The sequence below is a fragment of the Atractosteus spatula genome, chromosome 2 (assembly GCF_055471065.1).
Source record: "Atractosteus spatula isolate fAtrSpa1 chromosome 2, fAtrSpa1.hap1, whole genome shotgun sequence".
Classification (NCBI taxonomy): domain Eukaryota; kingdom Metazoa; phylum Chordata; class Actinopteri; order Semionotiformes; family Lepisosteidae; genus Atractosteus; species Atractosteus spatula.
Genome location: NC_142707.1, coordinates 10,251,921 through 10,273,733, shown reverse-complemented (window position 1 = coordinate 10,273,733; position 21,813 = coordinate 10,251,921). Strand labels below are relative to the sequence as shown.

The window sequence follows — 21,813 nt, the reverse complement described above, 5'->3', positions numbered from 1 at the left end:
ATGTTGGGGAAACAGGCAGATTGGCCACAAAACTTATTTCATCCATTATTTTTTAATAATTATTTTGCTTCTATCCTTGTGCAATTAATGTGTCCATTTATGTAAAAAACAGCTTTACGGAAAACAAGCTAAAGTCAACCCTTTGAACACTTTCAGACTAACATCTTGAATACAGGACAATCAATTATCAATACCAGATGAATGGGATAAGTTTCAATGAGTCACATCACATAGCAATGGAAAATAGATTTTATTGACACCTTTACAACATGCCTTATAGGCTGTTGAGACAACAAGATTTACCTATACTGTGGTCAGCTCCTCACAGACACAAAATAGGAATCATGGGAAATCCTGTTTTCTCCTTAAAATGCATCTTGAACTTCAAATAACAGGCTACTGAGCCTGATTAAAAACAGACTAACCCAGAACAAATCAAACCTCAATCACACATCACTCACTAAATACAAATTCCAAATACTCTTACTGTGGTTTTCCACTGAGCAGCTCCAAGAACCATTTAGTAAATGGAAAACTGCCATCAAGAGACGCATTTGTAATTTGCTGCTTAAGGCTGGACTGTAGTTTTGATACGATTAAGGACTTTTTAAAAAACCTTTTGTCTTCTCTCTCACTAAACTGCTCATTTGCTAAAAGTAGACATTTAAATGAAAAACTCGTGGGTAGCTCAACTGAAACAGGATCATTCTCACAGAAACAGCTATTGCGCAAATTTCCAAACTACTGGACACCCTCCCAAAAACCACTGAAATCCCAAGAGAGTACTGAAACACTAGCAGCGATTACACTAGAAATCATGCAGTTCTGACTGAAATGCAGTCTGGGATACTACATTCTCTTTCTTCAGAAGCCCAACACACTCAACTGTTTTGAATTTGCATGCACAACATACACAGCAGCACACCGGCAGTGCCAGCTGAAGACTGCTCCCTCCACACTGCCACAGATACCTCAGGGTGTGGCCAGAACACCGTGTTCAATGATAGAGTGCTTCTAGACATATGCGACTTAAGGACCTGTCACTAAAGTCACATACAAGACTTGTTCCCAGGAAGGATTCTCAAGTGACTGCCAATCTTCTGACACAATGTCTTTTGTTCATATGCCTACCTGAATCCAAAAAAACATTTTACAAGGTTGGGAGCAGATTGAGATTTGCACTTGGTTACCTTCACCTGCAAAAATTGTTCTTTGGGGAAGAAGTACAGCTAGGTAACATCTTGTCAGTGTGGACAGTGCGACAGCATGGTAAAATGCCTTTTCTCATCCTCAAATCTTGTTTAGTGACTCCTGCTTTTTCCCTTACTTACCTCGTGCAAGCTCCTAATTTTGGATGTTGTGCGGTCTTAAAAAATGAATTTTAAAAAATAAAATGAAATCACATTAACTCTCCAACTTCCATCCAAAATAAAATGAAGAATACAGCTTTCACAGGTTATACGGGAAACTAAGAGCCTAAATAGTCAATGGTCATGAGTAATCAGACAGATCTAACCAAGTTTTAAAAATACCACCCTTTGGAAAGAACTAGGTTTCATAGAGTTTTATACATTTAAAACTACAGTACTTTCACTGACAGTTAAATGATTTACTCACTACTGGCATCAGATGTCCAGATGTACAAACGTTTGTATACCCTCAAAATTTCCATTCAATGCACTTAGCCCACTTTTATTATCACACTAAATAATTAAATGGTAGTAAACTGAAACAATCAACTGCAAAACACATTGTCCAAGGGCCTGCTTCTGTATTCTTATCGTCAGTGAAGCACATCAGTGTTGTGTAAAGAATACCAACATAAACACGTTTGCACAGACATGTCAGAACAGCAACAAAGAACACAATTTGTTTATGAACACCACATTCATAATTTACTGAAGACTGCCTGAGTGTACAGAATGAATTAAGAATTATTTTGCATTCTGTAGAGTTACTGCTGCTGTGGGAGGTATCGATATGACATTTTGTCTGTCTGTGAACTAGCTTCATATAAAATAACCTGAATCTTTTTAAGCAGTCATGTTAGAGTGAAGCGGGTAACATGTTCTTGCATAGTGAGCACCAGATCTTACCTGCATCTCTGGCTTCTGAGTAATCAATGAACCATCCAGGGAGTATGTATACAATGTGAAGTCTTCAGGAAGGAGAATTCTGCAGGACAAAATGGTGATCATGGATGGTATTGCTTCTACTGCCAAGCAAATAGATAAACATGGTAATGCAATTCAACTTCATTGAATTATTTCTGTTTTAATAGCAAACTTCTTCAGCCTACATATTCAGGACATACGACCCTCCCTCCATACAGAATGCTGGGGGGGGACAAGCCGAGTCGTTAAGAGTGGTACTGTCGTGCTTTATTTGCAGATAAAGACAAACCCTCTTTTCGCCGTTCAACAAAAGGTGCAGTGTGGGGTGAATTTCAGGCAGGCCTCCAAGCTCAAAGCACTAGCAGTACAAAAAAACACTCTTCTCTCAACATTTTTAGATGCCCCGCCATACTTTTTACACACAGCAAACTATCTGAAAGGACTGGTGAACTTGATATTCACCTTTTCTATTGCCCAGACGCCTGTGACAATAAACTTCAAAGTGATTTTATCTCATCCCACCCAGTCTCAGCATTTGTCTTCCCTCTATTGCCACATGGCCCAATGACTGCAGCAACTAAACTGTCCTCCGAGGCCACTGCTGTACAGGTGAGAGCTCCATGTTACATCTCTGTTGTCCTGCTTATAAACTAGAACACCAAGGGGATATGTGCACCTTCTTAGCTGAGAACATTATAACTGGGGCAGTTCTACTATAAGGCACCAGGCTTGTAACCTGCCTCAGAAAGATGGAAGAACACTATAAAGGAGAGCCCCATTTACAATACCGCAAGCATTTTTTATGTGGTTTCTAAAATATTTTTTCTGTTAACCATGAGCCAAAACGATGAGGCAACTGCTTCAAACTGAAGCACTGGCTTTGGAATTAAAGTCAAAAGATTAACTTTGAGAGTTTTCTTTCATCAGCTTCAAGATGAATAAGGTATTTGTTCATTTCCGAAGAGACTGCCCCTAGTTTTGTAGAGAATCCTTTATCGCAGACTGACTTCCCGTCTCATCCCATGCTGTGTAACCCTCTGTCAGCATCCTCCATTTCCCTAACAGGCCGTTATACCTGCTGAAAGCAATTCTAAAAAAACCCAGAAATTATCCCATTTCAACTGATCAGTGGGAAAAGAACATCTCAGAGGACAGAGCACACTTGTTTTCTAAAAGAAGAATTTTAATAGATGGCTGTGCTCTCGTTGCTGACAAGTGGGCTGCTTTCTCGACAGCTGCTGCATAAATAAAAATGAAAGTTTAATGTTGAAATCGATCTAGCAACCAGGAGCCAAGCTGAAGCACGGTGCTGAGCTCGGAACCTCCTGCAAACACATTATCACTTCTTAGCACGACCCCACAGCTATAATCATTACAGAATTCAAGGTACATTATTTTTTATAGTTCGTGTCAGAGCTACAGATTGTGTTTAATAACAATAACAATAGTTATGGTGCATTTTCCCAGCCTCAGGGCTAATGTACATTAGACGCAACAGAGTCTGTGAGCACCTGCTACCTACACTGGGCAAATCAAGAATTGTACATCATCATAATCTTCAAATGAAAACTGTCACAGACATTAGAATCTATGATATGTCAGCAGGATTTCATTACGTTTTAAAAATACCAAAACCAAGTTTTGCGTGATCATCCCACAAATGTAAAGCCAAACCATCCTTCTAATCACCCAAAAGCACCAATCCACGCCTAATTTTTGGCATTAAAAATTTCCTGCATCAAAACTCGTCAACATTTAAAAGGATTTCAGTTGAATAAACAGATGATTCCTAATGAACATTTTAACATTCTACTCATTTCTCCGGACCCTTTAATGAGCAAGAATAAAAACAATCTTTGGTCGTGGCATTTGGAGGACTCATCTCTTTCAGTCTTCTCGTTCTGTGTAAACGGGTTGCTGGAGTGGTGACCATATTGCTAAGCGAAGGGACTGCACTCGTTTCTGCAGGGGATGTGGTGCACATGTGCACATGGTCCCAACAGGAAGAACAGTTGCAGACGTGGCAGCTTTCACACCAGCGTTGGGTGTGAAAAACTTACACTGGGTCTCAGCTGCATTTCCGGGAAGAAGACTGCCAGAACACCACCATATGGCCAGTTTTTCCCAAGCCCTGCTCATGGGGTACCCCTGTCTCTTCATTCTAACTGTGCTCTTTATCAATTAAGCTTACTGCAGCCTTAATTACACAGTTCAGAATAGTTCTAGTTCTTAAAAATTTTAAATGACCATGTGTCCTACGCCAGATGCTGGGATTCAAAACTCCTTTAAATGAGGTTTCAGTCCTTCGGCGGAGGTTCTTTTTAGAAATTTAGAATAGTCAATTGTTACTACTTGTTAATAGAAGAGATGTACAACAGCCATTTTTCTGCTCCCACGTATAAACCCTGAGATAGGAGAGGATGAGGATTCACCAGGCATCTCCTTTGACCTGCCCACCTTCGACAGACTCCTCTTTTATCAAGTCACAGACAACACAGCCCCAGACTGCAGCTTCAGCACTGACTGGAGGAGAGGTGCGTCCCTCACTGACAGCGCCTCATGCCTGCACGTGCCCAGGAAGCCGTGGGGTTTGCCTTGTCGCCGAGATGTGAGAAAGCTGTGCTCATCTAGTGCCTCCTTACCCTTGGCGATGCTCAGCCAATTGTGTTCCACCTCTTGGGAAATCCTGCTCACAGTTGGCAAGTGACCTGACCCAGGCTCGAACCCGTGATCACACAGCTCAGACTGTGCCCTGAGAAAGCCTTTACTGGTTGAGCCAGTCTGGAGGTCAGATTGGGTCAGATCAGGAACCACGGAGCACTAAGCAAGCTTATTCTGGGGAATGACTGACTGGGCATGTGTCATCTCCTCCTGCTTCTGTACAGCAATAATTAGAAAGCTAAGAAAACTTTGGCACAGCAACAATTCTCAATTAATTTGAAAAAGAGATCTGTTTACTACATTTTGTGGAAAGAATTAAAATCCAAGAGATTATTTCTGAAACTAAAACCTGACTGACACCAATCAAGCAAAGTTAAAATCAATCAATTGAAATCATTTAGGGTGTAATATTTCCAATTCATTGAAAGCTGAGTTATAACAAAACATTGGAAAGCCCTGCTATAGATGAACCTTGGCTTCTCTCACAATGAGGTCATGGTACTTAAAATTCTGACACAAACAAAAACATCTTCACCCTAATTGAGAGCAGACTGAAGTTTGAACTTCCAACGTGACTTACTCATTCTTCTCCAAGGTGACAACATGATCCCTCCCTTCCAAATGGATGACATAAGATACCTGGAGGGAGAAAAAAGACAAAAGAATATTTGATCAGTTGTAGGCCTTAAAAAAAAATCAATAAAGAAAGGGTGTGCGGGTTATGTATAATTTCCTCAAAGCCCATTAGAAAGGGCTGTTTGCTGGACTCTGAAGCTTCCTCCAGCACATCTGCTAATGGCGCTGATGGGAAACTCCAACAGAATGCAAGATTTTTATCACAAGATAAAAGCACTGTGCATCTGTCATTCTGATGAAACAGCACAGACCTTTCACTTCACTTCCACTTCAACAGTATTGCAGATACGCACGAATCAGATGTCACAGCAAACCCTGTTTGGATTCATTTTAGTTTCTTCAGTCACCTGAAGCACAGATCACTGCCTTAAACTGTCCTAGTTCCGGCAATCACTGACATTGCTCCATAGACTGCAGAATCTTATATGACACAGATCACGTCCAAAAATAACACATAAACCTCAGTGTCGCTGTACATTACTATGCTTTATGTGATGTGAGAAATGCCCATCTTCTATTATTTTTCCACCTTTACTCCTTTCACAAAAATTTGAATGGAAATACCTAAGTATTGGGAGAACCGTAAGGCACTAAACTCTCGAGTTAAATTTCCAATCACCTGCAAGCAGGCAGTGTTGTAAAAGGAATGTGTGTTATTCAGAAAAGGCAGTTCAATAAAAAAAAATTACACCAATCAATTAATTTATAGGAACTTGCATTTCTAACCAATGTCATGAAAACAAATGAGCTGGGAACTTTCAAAATTGTTCCTAATGATACAACAGAATTAATCTGGGTAGAGGGGAATGACAAGACCTGATGAAGGACCTAAGACCATAAGTAGGTATTCCAAGGGGATCAACTGTCACTACAGTGGAGAGCAGACTGGGCTCTATGTTCTATGCTCTTGGTTTGAATCTGGGCAATAGCATTAAGCCAGATGTAAGCAGGAAACCGCAAATCAGTGGAACAGAACTAGCCTGAGCTCCGTGAGCTTGTAGAGGGAGAGGGTATCCTTGGCCTGCGGGGCAAGAAGATCACCAACCCCCCCACCTGCAGCCGATTCTGATGGAGCCTGCAGCATGAGAAAGAGTGTATAGCTTGACCGCAGCACACTCTCAGAGACGCACATGCTTTATGTTGTCTTAATCTCCCTTGTGCGAATGCAACGATCAAAGCGGTTACCAAGTTGATTAAAAACTGCTAAATTCAAAGACGGAGGAAGAAACACATTTGCAGATCTGCTTTTTCTGAAAATAACAATGCAATAAAAAATGAGACTCCCGGAAACGGATGGATTATTATCTGTCTCTAGACGGCACAGTACATAATTGCTATTTTTGCTTATACTGAATGCAAGAAGGCAAAGGTCCAGCCAGGTATCTGTGTGGAGGCAGGGCTGGGAAGCAGCAGAGGTGCCAACAATTGGCTGCTCATCACCGCACCACACAGGAAACTCACCTCTCTCGCTTATTTCCCAAACAAGCCTGTCCCCTCCGTCTCAACAGTCATTTCCCAGCACTCCAGCAAAGCTGCCCACACCCTCAGGTCCTCCTATGAAGACTGCCTGTGCTGAACTGAGGTTTGGCACAGTTCTTTCCCAGCCCTGTCCTGCAGACCCACATCACCTTCTAATATGTGCTCACTCTGTTCCCAGTTCTCACATAATTCACTTAAACAGACCAACATTAACCCGAATTAGGTGTTTTCCTGACTTTCAGAATTAAACAGATAACCAGACATCTTTACCAATATATTTTCTGAAGTCTAAACCAATGTACAAAAATGTCTTGTTGGGCAAACAAGTTAAGTAACAGAGCTCAGGTGGAATGAAAAGCCAGAAGACAGGGACAACCTCCAGGAGCAGACCTGGGGATTCTTGCTTTGTCAGATTAACTTTTCTATCCATCAGAAGAAATAAATTATGTATTTATAAGGGTATCGTCTTACTTCATTAGACTGAAGGCATTTACTGAAACGTCTTCATTTTCTGAAGATTAATTTGCAAATACTAGATATATAATATAAGATTTTATAACTATTCTGTATATCATATACCATTTAAAATTACACAGCATAATATGATCTTACCCTATTTGGGAAAAGATTTTCTTTTAAAAAGTCATCCGTGAGATACTACTAAGGATTAGTTCACAATGTACAATGATATAAGCTTTTGTCAAACAAGAGCTGATATTAAAGGTGCAGCAGAGGCAATATGTAGGAGAAGAAAGAACAACTCTTATTATATCATCTCTCTAGGTCCCTGTGAGTAATTTGGTTCAACTGCCAAGTAATTTAGCCTGCAATGAAATCTAGACAGTAACACAGTGAAAAAGAAAGACATTATCATGTTAATTACACTTCAGGGGGAGATAAATTAAATAAACGAAACCAAATGAGTTTTTGCTTCATTCATTTCTGGACAGCACGCTATGTCCTCTTAATATTTATATTCTTCAAAGATATTTACAATGAGAACAAAGTACAGGTCCATGCAATCAGCATAATTTCTTCGCAAAGCTAGTTATTCATTGTAGCATTATCTAACCTTCTAAAGGTATCTGTGGGGATGAAGCAGCTCTTCTGGATGTTCATTAATTTCATTATACAGCAGGTATTATTATCAGTTTCTCCTGATAGCTTTTTCTTCAGCCCCCACACTGATGCAGCACCTGTTCTTGACAGATGGCTCCTATAAAGCCCTGTAGTACTTGGACTCCAACTGTAATAGGTGTGATTTGGCCTCAAACACCATAGTGCACAGCCAACAATGAAAGCTGGAGATTCTGAAGAGCAATGGCTCCTGTCAGTTTTCTTAGTTTGTAATACGGTCGCACAGCTACTGCTTGAAGTGTTTTATAGTAGCGTTCTTTGGCACAATTATAATGGATTTGCAGTCACCATAGTATAATGTTCAGTAAAAAATGGAGATACTCAACCCAGATATATCTGCACAAGTGCAAGGTGATCAAACTTAATTCACATAGTTGTAGGGATAAGAAATTATCACTCTCCCCAAAGAAAACATATACTGCTCCATTTCCAAAATCAGACAAAATAAAATCAAAGTGATGCAGCTTCTGAATTGCATTTAGTGCCTGAACATAATCTAATGCAAATGCTCATTACCTCAGATGTCACCAATTTATTTTACCAATTAAGCATTAAAAGCACCACACCAGTGCCAATCAGTCATGCTAAACACACAAAAATCCACTGCAGAATCATTTAAACAGAGCTAAGTGTCTTTTCCACATTTTTATGAGGAAAGGTGATAAAATAGTGATAGAATCCCTTTTAAACCTAAAAATGTTCTTCAAATGAACTACAGCAAAATGGCATGGCAGCAAAAAATTACAGCCTGGGCTCCTTCAGCTCACAGGTACAATGAAAAAAGAAACTGTGCCGAACCCAGGTTAAAAGCCTGGATTTTAAAGTCAACCCTGCCCTTAGCTGATCTGCTAAACATGTATTTTATCCATATCTTAACCATATCACAACTTCCTTTCTTGTTTTTTTTTTACTCCAGCCTCTCGCATAAAACAGCTCACCAGGGAACAATTGCAAAAGCCGATGACATCACCACGTACAGTACCAGCGTGTCAGAGTTCCAAAGAATTCCTAAACCAATTCACCTCCACCAAGGGCTGTTTGCAGACCAGTCACACAGCTCATGTTTGGTTTTTGCCCCCCATCTGGTGAAGAAATCAAGTTACCAGATCTTCTCGGGGAAAGGAGGACAAGTCAGGAAACTAGTTCTACTGAATGCAAGAAGTGAAGTTCTTATCCTGAGCTTGCTCATTCCATACAGCCCATTTCTGCAAACTATATAGTTGCATACAGTATGTACATCTTTTTCTGTGTCAGTGGCTAATTTAAAAGACCTCCTGTCAACACTCTACAAGTACTGTACATTAGGAGAAAATCACAGGCCTATGCAGTTGAAAGCATAGGGTTAATAGAGTAATGTGAATGTGATTTGGAAAAGACAAACATCTTAGTCATATGACCAGCATAAAGAACCTCCCTAAAAGGACAGCTGGCCAATGTTCTAGGGAAACAACTCTCCATAACTACATTACAAAATACAAAGGCCTGCTATGTTAATATCAGCACAGCCAAAGAGTGGAATTGTCTGGTTTCCCACAATACAATTTTGCAGCAGAGGTAAAAATATCAGTGTACTGTACATGTTTGTATAACAAACACTACATGACTCACAGAATGAAGCTATCATATACTATTGGGGTTGTGTTTTCTCCATTTTGTGCTATGTACATTACATGTTACCATGTTTTTGTTAATTCTTCTCATGCAAATAGGAATGAGCTTTGCATTTTTGAAGCTTTTTGGAAAGGGAATGGTAGTCTGGTTAATCAGTGACCAACAGTATTTGTAATTGCAGGTTTCTGCAATATGCTTCCATGTTTCCATCACAATTTTGCTGCATTTAGTTGCTTCTCATCAAATTGTTCTTCTTATACAGTACTTCAACAGAACCCTTTTCCAGATTAAAAAGTGGAGTAGATCTTTTTTCTTTTACTTTTGAGGCAGAGACATAATTTGAAAGCTGACAAAATAATCTAGCTGTCACAGCAGCTGTGACATGAAGAATCGATAAGAAAGGATACTGATACTTCTTTGCTGATGCTCTGAAAATTGTATTAGTAATGTGTTTGGAATTTTAAAAAGGGGTTTTTAATTTAAATCATGTGCCATTTAACAATTACAGATTTCCCAAGTTTTTTTTGAATTGCCAATTATTACTTCCAATCTGAAATCTCCAATAACTGGGCTTAGAGAAACGACCCCTGTGCCCACATGAAAAGCAAAAGGAAGTGTAGACAGGCTCCATCAACCACCCATTGGGAAATTCATCTCTTGGCATATTACAAACTCCACAGTAACACAGAGGAGTTTCAGAGCTGATTGGAGGAGAGGACTGCTCCTCACTGCCATCATATCGAGTCTGCAGACAAACAGGAAGTCATACTGGTCACCATTTCCCTGGTAACCGAGGAAGCCAACAAATATCAATGCTATACCCCTAGTGCCACTGCATTACCTGTGTCACCACCTGGAGCTGCTAGTGATTCAACCCAGCTCGATCTTGTGTAGTCTGGATTATAGAGCTCAAATTGCACCCGGAAGTGAGAGCCTTTACCAGCAGAACAAACCCAGGGAATTCCTGCTTATACATTACGGAAACATACTATCAAATATCAGATGTGTAATTATAGAACAGCACTTGGGCTTAAGCTTTAAATTGTTGTCAATTCAAAAGGTGAAAGACTTACCCAGTATCAGGTTAAGCCTGGTTTATTTAAGTGAGTGCTTCTGTGCCTGTCCGTCTAGCCGTGTGCGCCAACGGCTTTTCTGCTCAGCGGGGAGCTGCAATTCCAAACGCCCTCCCCGCACACCGGCACTAATGAGGGTGCTGGGAAAGGAACATTCCATGGCATTTTCTTGGGCTCTTATAATGAAGCCATCACCCCAAGAGCACAGTTTTGGTACTCAAGAGCAGCAATAGATCGACACAAAGACCAGCTATCGGAGAATGCTCTCGTTTTGACTCGCTGGGCCCCAGACTGTACGGTATGCAAAAGTCTTATTACTTATCCCATAATCCCTGTATCTGGGGACTGCAGCTGAAAGTGTGAGAAAAGCCTGGAGCATGCAGTGTTGCAGAGTGCGTGCACTGCTGTGTTAATACCTTGTCAGAGGCAGCACGGCTGAGGTCACGTCGGTGTCTTCCTATTAGCTGTGGAACAACGACTTCATATGCAGACAGCTGGGAGGTCTGATGAGAGGCTGAGCCTGAGAGTGCAACGCAAAACAGAAGAGAAACTGTCAGCGAGTGCCAGGAAGAATTTTTTTACAGAACACGAGCACAATTCAAAATGTAATGATTTCATGATGCGGACAGATTTACAGACAGGCCAAGAAACACACAGTAAATGAGTAAAACGGGAAAAAAAGTTAACATTATGAGATTTTACTTATCACGGATTATGTGATACCACAAGAATAGAAGGGCCCTGACAAATGAAAGTGAATTGTGAATGTGCCAGACAGTTTCAAATAATCGGCGGCATGGTGGCGTTGTGGTGAGCATTGCTGCCTCACAGGATTGTGGCCCTGGGTTCAATTCCTGGGCTGCTATCTGTGTGGAGTTTATATGTTTGTGTGGGTTTCTTCCAGGTGCTCTTAGTTTCCTCCCACAGTTCAAAAATACACAGGGAGGTTAACTGGCTTCTGGGGAAACTGTCCCTGGTGTGAGTGTGTGCGTGTCTTAGTCTGTGTGTGCTCTGTGATGTCTTGTGCCCACTGCTTGCCAAGACAGGCTCTGACTCCCCAGTGACCCTGTATTTGATAAAGCTGTCAGAAAAAGAATGGAAATGGCTACGTCCTCATTTTTTTTTTCCTTCCCCCCCCCTTGTTACCTGCAGAATAACAGAGTGGCTACTGTATGGTCATTTCCTGTGCTGTGAGTTTTGAGGGAGAGGCAGTACAGACAATACAATGTGGGGCATCCTCTGACAGGAACCCGACTCCCAGATAAGGTATCAGCAATTTTAAATCTCGCACTATGTGCAAATAACAATACTTTTTAGAATAAAAAGCAGTCTTAACCATTTAAGTAGCCACTGGCCAACTGAAGTGTGAGGAGACATTCCACAGAAACTATAAGCTATGATAATTTGTGTGGGTTGCAATATTTCAAGTACTTGGAAAGGTCAAAAATGACAGCAGACCATTCAGCCAGCTTCATTTGTTTATCCATTAACGGTTTACTCATCTTACAGCCCGGTCAAGCCTTTTATTCAGAGCAGTGATCTATGGTACAATAGAGAAGTCGGTCATTTCAAATTCACAACATCCAGCAATTGTTGTCTTCAAATGATCCATCATTTTGCCATGCAATTAGATCTGAGGTAAATGTTTGCAAAGTTGCATGTTTAAGTTTGCTGCATTTACAAGTCATTAAAGTTTCTTTTAGTTTATATGTAGTTTTAGCAGTATTTTGATCTTATGCGTTTTCACCAATCAGATACTCTTGCAACTTCAATGTTTGCAACAGAATTATCCAGTTAAATAAAATGGATCTAATTACACAACTGAAGCCACAAAAAAAAGAGAGATTGTTTTAATAGTGCCCTCACACACTGTGGGTGTCTAAATAAAAAAAAAGACTTCACAAATCTCCAGGAGAGCTTCAGTGTCAAGTTCTGGTGTGGCCCAAATTTCTTCAACCTTGTGAGGGCACCAGAATAACACTAGTGGCTTCCTCCAGAATCAGTGAAACACGAACCAGAGGACAAGCGGATACTACATGGATGTACGGAAGTGCATTTAAAACTGAGAGCAGATGGCAGTTCTTTATTGAAAGGGAGGATGAAACAAGCTACTCAACCATATTATTGAAGCCAATTGGCTTGTTTCAAGAAATATCTGGATGAGATCTTTGGATTAATTAGCTATTAACTACCAAATGAGCTAGGTGGACAGAAAGGCTTCCACTCATATGTTCTTATTGGAGTCCCATAATCTGTTCATCACAACTGATGGCACCAATGGGAGCAGAATGACCGATGAGTAATCTGGACTTACTTAGAAGGTGGCTTAAGGAAAGCATGGTTAGTGGTTAAATCTCTTTACAGGCTGTAAACTGCTACAAAGCAAGGCGACTCTATTGAAAGCTTCCACATTGAAGGCCAGTCTAAACAGTGGGCTCCATAAACTGGCAGTAATACAGTATAAAAGGGCTGGAGTTCAGATATGTACAGTATAGGTTTCACATGTCTACACTTATGTAGACACAACTGTGCAGAACAGGAGGTATTGCTGTAGGCTGTGACGTAAGGAAACAACTGGGGATGATGAATTGGCCAACTACAACAACAAAAAATAAGAAAGTACAAAAAACGTTTAAAAAATAGACTGCAGATTGAACAACAAAGGCAATACAGTTTTTACAGAGCTGTCAGTGTTTAGACTGAAATAAACTACACAGCCATGCTGTGGAAACAAGTCCAGTGGTGTGATTCGGAGGTTATGATTAGATCAGCGTTTCCTTGATCCTGAAGGGTCGAGTGAACCCGATGGTTTCAATTCCAGCCGAGTTCACTTAATAGAACTATCTCACCTGTTTAAGAAGAGAAAACCATCAAGATAGTCACAATAATCCAACTATGACCTAAACATAGTGTCCAAATACATTATAACTACAGTGTTCCCACCTTGTAATCTCATCAGATCTCCGATGGGGCAGGGATGGGTTTGGTCATTACTGGGATGGGAAACCTCTAAGGAAAACCAGACTGTTTTCGAAAGAGCTCCAGAACAGCCCAGTAAGAGCCAAAAACCGTTAAACAACATATTTTAAAATCTTAGAATAAACTAGACTATTTGAAAAAAAGCAAGCAATCCAAAATATACAATTCTAAAAGTTCTAATGGTATTTTAATCCTAATAGATCTTATCAGGACAACAAACTCAGCACAGTCTTCAACAATCAATACAAAGGTTAACCTGAAGCTGTAACTTATTGAACTGCAGTACAGTGTATTTGAAAGTCATGTTATAACCCAGCTGTTGCTTCTAACTTCACAGATAGACCCCAAGGTAAAAGCTTGCAAGCAAACTAATTCTTTGAATAGTGGAAAGCAAAAGTGGACAAAGACGTACCAAAAGATTTTCCTCCTTTATAGTGTGTTTTTGCACTCATATCCGAATCATACCTGTAGTTTCAGTGAAGTTAAGCTCGTCTTTAGAAAAGATGTTTAAAAAAAACTCTGAAGCAGCAGCTGGCCTTGAGTTTGAAACCTTTCTCACTGAGTCAAGGCCACACGCCAATTTTCAGAGTAAGAATCAGTGCCAGGAATTAAATCTGAGGTTAAAGTTAGAATCAAGAGCTTGAAATTGAACGCAAAGCAATTCTGTCAATTTACAAAGCACAACAACTTAGCCTTTATTTTCTAAACTAAAAAGACTGGGGCAGTAGGTGTCATGGTCATACTTGTCTTATTAAAATGCAGTTAAGAGTTTTCTTAATTAGTAGAAACGAGACTGTTTTGCCATTGGCACTGTCTTGTGCCTTTATTATTGAATACATCCTAGAAGGAATCAAGGGAATTAATGTTATCTGCCAAAAGTGACAGGGATTGCCCAAGAGCCAGTGCACAATTAGCACAATCCAGATGAGAGTAGTGGGATTAGTTAGCCAAGAGATGCTTGAGTGTCACCTTTGACCTTCATAGTGTCACCACAAGCCTGCAGACATCAGTGAAGGATGTAACTTTCATCAAATCAGCACTGAACCTCCTGTACATTACGGAGAAGTGGGTGATGTGTCACCATTACATCTTGATGATGATGATGATGATGATACTTTTGAATTACAGAGATGATTGTGCAGGTTGGAGGAGCAGACCTGCATTTCCCCATTCTTCCTGTGTGTGTACAGGGAGCTGAGATTTGGGTGGGATTGACCAGTCTAGATTTTCATAACCAGGACAAAAATTATAAATAATAGGGACAAGATAGCAGTTTAAAGAGCACTCTGTCTTTCTCCTTTAGACTTCATGCTTCAGTCTTGTAGCTGCTACACAATTACTGCTATGAAAGCATTCTTCAGCTATTCTCACAGTGCTTTCAGGGAAAGGTTTGGAATAACTGAGGTGGCAGACACTTGAAATTAAAAAAAGCTGATCGAAGATTCTTTATAATGTCCTTTGTTGAATAAAGTGAAAGGAACTGCTTTGCCTTGCAAAGAAAGAAGAGATCTTCATTCTCAGAAAGAACAGACTTTTTTCATTTGATTGTCATTATATAACATAACTTGAAAAGCCCTGACAGTGAAAACGAAGACTGATTAAAACTCTCCCGGAGTCAATCAGTTTTAATTCTGTACAATAAGACTCATCATCAAAAATTAAAAATGTTTCATATAGCTCCAGATATAATCGCAGAGTCTGTTAACCAATCTTTGCAACTATACAAAATGATTTAATTCACAGTACTATTGCTATACTCTAGGAAATGTACTTCACAAAGCTTCACTTTTTTCAGGTGCAGACCTTCAGTGGTGGACAAAGTCCATCTCCTCCAATACATAAATAACTTTGAGATCCTAGGGATGAAAAGAACAATACCAGCAAGAATTTGGCTATAGCAGGGAGTAATATGAATGTATTTTCCAACAACATAATGCCCTTTAAATGTAATGCTTAAATGTTTTCAAAAGAAATCTGCTTATGAATGTTAAAAAAAAATCAGCGCCATCTGAGTGAATATCTAAATATTGAATGATTTACATAAACTACATCTGTGATTTGGAAACAAAATACACCTTTATTTCTGGTGGAGTAATCTGTCATCTCTCTTGTTCAACAACAGGCAACAATAAGGTGCAAAAAAATATAAGCACCCTGGAGGCTAAACTAGGCAAGAGGAGGAACAGGACGTAAATTAATCAGGTCTGGGGGAGAGTGAATCTGACTAAGAGCTACGTTCCAAATGGTGAAACACCAGCTCAGCTACAATACATAACTAAAAGCACAAAAAGATCTGCCATTAAAATGAGACATTATAAACTAAAAAATAGACTATAGGACTAGTAACAAAAAAAACGTATTCATTTATAGCATATATAACTTTTATTCATATATAGCACTACATAAGCTCAGTTTATGTATGTTTCCTGAATAGGCACTTTCCATTCAGCAAGAATGAAAGTGTTCAGAAAGCGAAAGAATGAAACATCTTTGTTTAAAACTGTAACCACAGAATTAATATGTTCCCAAGTGTCACTTTGCAATTTAAATGACACTATCAAAAAACACAGCTCCATATTCAGGGTTTAAATTTTAGCTGCTAGTCTTAGAGATCCATAGGTGAATAGTACATATAAAAAGTGACTAAACAGAATTAAAAAGTCGGATGTGATTGAAGATTTATATTACAGTCCATTCGACAAGAAAGGCCTAAAAATCTGAACCCAAAGAACGCTTCCCTTAGACAGCAAAGACACTTGAGGCTGAGAATATTTTAGATGGACAGTACTGCAGCAACACTGTCCAAATACACCAATGAGGCAGTGCTCAGTGCTGTTCACATAATTACCTTGTTTCAGGACGAAAATGGCTTCAGTGCTCTAGTGTTCAATGAACCGGATTTGTTACAAAACTTGAAGATAGCTTCTGTCTATTGTTTCTAGATCAGTACCTTCAGTGTGTGTGTGTGTGTAAGCATGCGTGCGCCAGCAGAATTCCTCTACCTTCAGGATGGAGAACAGCAGCACGCTGAGAAGGAATTACCCTCGAACGCTGCCTCAGCCACCGGCGCTAGCAAAAGCTCGTTTGGGGTGTGCCTTTTCTAATTGAAAATCTTTCATTACGGTAAAAAAAAACACCAGGCAAAAATGGCAGCTGCGGGAGTTTACAGTCGCATTTCACTTCTGTGTGTCTGACTATAATTTTCAGCCTGTGTGTAGGAAGTGACAGGCATGCTAGCGGTGCTCCCTGCCAGTTGCCATGGCAACCTTCTTACCTTGCCAAAAGGGTGCCTAAACGAATGCTTATGGAAACTGCAGCAGAAAACATTCAGCTGGAGTCTGCTGGTGACCAGTACCTACCCGTTCAGAACATTTTACAAGGCAATACAGACCAGTTTATTACAGCATTACTTTCAATGATATCGTTTACATTCTACTAGTAAATCATACGTTTATGAGAAGTTAACTGGTAAGCAGTTAAACCAGTTCGTAATTTCTATCAGAACCAACTGGAATGTCCACTAAGGAAGGCTGAAATGCAGCCAATTGCCAGCCATATTGCTGAACAAATAATTAGCCTGCTAATTTGTACCACGTCCGCTGAGGTGTGATACTACAGTTCACTGTGTAACGGCTCTTTGCTTTCTATGCAATATGGCAGGAAAAGATGTGACTGTCCATTTCAAGAGAAAACCTCATTAGGCATAAGGTTATACAGTACATCAGCTCAGACCGATGCTGGAATTGAACTTAAATTTCACTGGAACCGAAACAGAAAGCAGCACTTACAGTCACAATTGACAAAAGTGTTTACAATTGTAAATACCCAAGCAGTAAGGATGAACTAATAACGGAAGATAACGGATGTCTGACGTGCCCAAGCAATAAAGGGGACAGGTAAATAAAAAGCATTAAAAGTTCTTTTAGCTGGGATGAAAAGATAGATCTATTGTCTACCCCACTGCCAAACGCTCAAAATTCAGCTCTCCCTTCCAGCACGTCTCTAAGCACATAAAACATACAGGCTAAAAAGAAACACAAGACAGATTTCACGGCTACCTAAAAGGTCCTGGAATTGGTAAGAGACTGCAGCTCGGGGAACTTATTATTTCCCTTCTCAATAAACACATTTGAAACTTGCAAATTGAAGCCCACGGACAAAATAAACAGCTGGACAAGAACCCATTCTGTAAGGTGCCCAGTGTGCCGCTGTTTGCCACTCAGTGTATCCCAGAACGAATCTTAAAAGTTCTCATTGTGTAGCCAGAATCCATCCATATACATTTAATTTGAGAGTGAAGGGCAAGACAATGTTTTGATATCATGTATGCATTGCTGATAGGGGCTTTAACATGGAGTTATCCTGCCATTTGTACCAGTGAGAAAACTGCTAGCATACAGTACTCGGCACCAACAAACGTCACTGAAAGCTGCAGCAGTACACTTATCAGGATAATGGAGTTTCTGTCCCCATACCATTTCATGTGCATGTTTACTGGTCTTGGAGTCCCTGATGCCACATGTTGACTCATTTTATCCAAAAGTGAGTAATAGGGCTCAGGTCTAACAAACAGGGCATCCATGGCACAACTCTCACATTCTCATTTTGCAAGAAGGCAATTGTTACACGACCAGTAAGAGATCATCATTCCAGCTGCTTATGTGATCTATCCTGCTACATGTCATGTCACCATGAGATTTCAGGTCTTGAGCAATGAAGCACCATGCGGTCAGGTTGCCTCCAAGCATTACAATTGGAGCTTCATGGTAAATAGACACTAAAACCCAGACCATAAACACCTGGACTGCCGTACTGATTGTATGTCTGTTGTATGCAATTGGTGTGTCATTCTACACATCAGTGCCAAACTCGCTCATGAAACTTTTGATTCATCAGGAAAGAGCACTCAGCTATATGTCAGTCATATCCACATGGAGTGACTCAGTTCAGCCTGCAACTTAGTCATGGTATAAAGGAGTGGTGCACTTGATAACCGGGGCATATTGGTTCCCTTTCTGTGTTTCAGCAACTCATTGATGACACAATTTTCTGCTAATGCAGCAGTCCAAGTCACCAGTCTTAAGACATGGTTCATTTATATAATCTGTATTGTCTGAATTAATTGTGGTTTATCTTTGAACAAAGTCATTTATAACACCTGGACTGAGAGCCATAATAATTGCTTACACTTATATAGCGCTTTTCTGGACACTCCACTCAAAGCTCTTTACAGGCAATGGGGACTCCCCTCCACCACCACCAATGTGTAGCCCCACCTGGATGATGCGACGGCAGCCATAGTGCGCCAGAACACTCCCCACTGATAGCTGATGTGTGGTGAGGAGAGCAGAGTAATGAAGCCAACTCATAGATGGGGATTATTAGGACATGACATGATTGATAAGGGCGAACGGGAAATTTGGCCAGGACGCCGGGGTTACACTCCTACTCTTTTCGAGAGACACCCTGGGATTTTTAATGACCACAGAGAGTCAGGACCTCGGTTTTACGTCTCATCCGAAGGACGGCGCCCGTTTACAGTATAGTGTCCCCGTCACTATACTGGGGCATTAGGACCCACGTGGACCGCAGGGTGAGTGCCCCCTACTGGCCCCACTAACACCTCTTCCAGCAGCAACCTTAGCCAGGGGGTCTCTCATCCAGGTACTGACCAGGCTCACACCTGCTGAGCTTCAGTGGGTTGCCAGTTGCGAGTTGCAGAGTGATATGGCTGCTGGCAAAACTAGGCTTAAATAAAACTTAGAGGCTTACGTTATCCAGGACAGCCCTGTACATCAACATGCCTATATACTGTATATAGTAGAATAAAAATAAAATACCGAATACCCAGAAATATTTCAGTATGAATGTTTTCTTATTGTGACAAACCTATTTTTCAGCACAAATACAGAAAAATATCCAAACCAAAGTTTCTGTAAATGGCCTTAGAAAATACAAAAAAAATGAAAACCCACAAGCTTCTAGAAATGTTAAGAAAAATCAAAAGGCTAGTCATTTATTTACAAAAGAACAATACAGTAGATATACGATGGCAGACAGCACTTTCCAGCACTCTTCTGGAACAGTGTTCAGGGCTTGGTCTGTCAAAACAAAAAACAGCCTGTGGCATTCAAAGGACATTTTCCATAATGGCCTGAAACAAAAGATGTTCTCTGAATCTCATCATGGTCAATATAAAGTACAGTAATGGAAGCAATACAGACAGTGTAGACTTTAAAAATCCATTATTGTATTTAAAACAAAACTATGTATTATAGTTTTTAAATGCTTAGACGTGAGGGGGCTACAGTATAATGATTACTAAACAGCAATCAAAGGATCTGAGATGATGAATTTGCTAAGGCTCTTTCCACTGTATAGGTGCCTTGTAGAGCCAGGAAGAGACTGTCAGAGTTGAGCCCAGTCCTCTCAGATTCCACACTATTCCTGATAATTTACACCTCAATGAAAAGGGATCCCGACTGGCAAGACACACACTTTTTTTTAGGAAGGAAACAGTAAGCACTGCATAAAGGATCATAAAATATTTTTTATTTATAAAACACTTTTCCAATCCCAAGGATGCTGTACACGATGATAGAGATGCAAAAGAAAAAAAACAGAACAAGAACATACAGGATCATCTGTAGGGCAATCAGACATAGGTCCTAATACAAAAGGTGAGTTTTAGGTTTAGATTTGAAAAGAGTCGAATAATTTGTCTCTTGAAGAGCTGGAGAAAGTGCAATTTATAACAACAGAGCAGCATCTGCAAAAGCACAGTCACCAGAAGACCAAGATCCTGGGTACAGTGAGCAAAGGACCAGCCCCAACAGAACAGAGCCTACAGGAATGGAGCCTATTAAGAGCCTTAAAAGTCACTACCAAGGACTTATACTGAACACTTCATTTTATAGGCAACCGATGTAGAATCTTAGGTGTAGGAGTGATATGCTGTCGGGTCTGGTGTGAATTAGAAGTCTAGCCGTAGAGTTTTGGACATATTTTTGAGTTTTGGATTCGGGGAGCCCGAAGAGCAAAGAGTAAGAGAAAGCGAACCTTTTTATTAAAAAAAAAACGGGAATCAAGCTCACAGCATCGGATATTGATAGAATTTGAGCAGATTCCTGACTGAATGGGGAAGCCATCCACCATCGCTGTACAGCTTTTCCCAGCTGACATTTGCTGCCCGTCAATATCATTTCCGTTGTATCACTACTTATCTTCCAAGGACTTTGACGTCAACCAGAATATGATGTTACGCAGATCAGCGATAACTGACGGAGGCGGCAGATCCCGAGGGAGAAGAGGTTTTGACGTAAATCTGAATATCTGCATAACAATGAAACTATGCCTATAATCCGAGCGAGAGGAAGCATGTCAATAATAAAAAGCAATGGGCCCCCAGACTAGCTTCTCTGATGGGAAAAAGTCATTCTGCTTCCAAACTGTGGAAAGAATTGTTTAATTCTTGAAAAACAAAACGACAAGCGGGACTGTAGAAAATGGGAGGCGTTTGGACAGCTCGTTATTGTGAAAGCACTTCAGATCGTAAAACTTATAAAACAGGTTTGACAACCCATTCAGCACCACTCAAGGTGCATAGCACTCCATGAGTCTGAGCGGGGGAAAAAAACCACACTACTGCAGCAAAAACAAATGTTTTCATGTTTTCAGTTAAACCACAACAATAAAGGACTTACTTTTCAATCATTTTCTAGAATTCCTCTGAACAGGATCTATTTGTCATTTAAACGATTCCATCCAGGCATGTTCAATAGCATTATCCAAGTATTAAATTACTTTCAAAAATCGACTGCCAGATGTCCTCCAAAAAAAAAAAGAAGATGAAACTGAAGAACTTATTTTTGGCAACAATAACAATCGTAATAGGCGGCCGTTTGAGATCGAGTACAATTACAAATCTTCACAGCAAGCACAACAGATCGATGTGTTGCCTTTACGGTGAAAGACGTCCCAAGGCAGGACAACTGTTGTAGACCACAGACAGTATTTGTCAAAACTTCTTCCGAGGAAACCCGCTTCAATCCGACAATGCGTCTGTGAGACACCACCACAAGCTGTTCCCGTTTAAAGCCAGTTACTGGAAACGCTTTAAAGCA

General features: G+C 40.3%; 1 protein-coding gene across 2 annotated transcripts in view; it reads right to left on the bottom strand.

Annotated features, from left to right (window-relative positions):
* Positions 1-21,813, bottom strand: part of LOC148839208 (disintegrin and metalloproteinase domain-containing protein 9-like) — a 56,350-nt gene that overhangs the window by 33,290 nt on the left and 1,247 nt on the right. For both annotated transcript variants that reach the window (XM_088909369.1, XM_088909370.1), the window contains exons 2-4: positions 11,128-11,231; positions 5,356-5,414; positions 2,097-2,175 (exon numbers count right to left, since the gene is read on the bottom strand). In XM_088909369.1, coding sequence (XP_088765495.1) covers positions 2,097-2,175; positions 5,356-5,414; positions 11,128-11,231 — 242 coding nt within the window. The remainder of the gene's footprint in view (positions 1-2,096; positions 2,176-5,355; positions 5,415-11,127; positions 11,232-21,813) is intronic.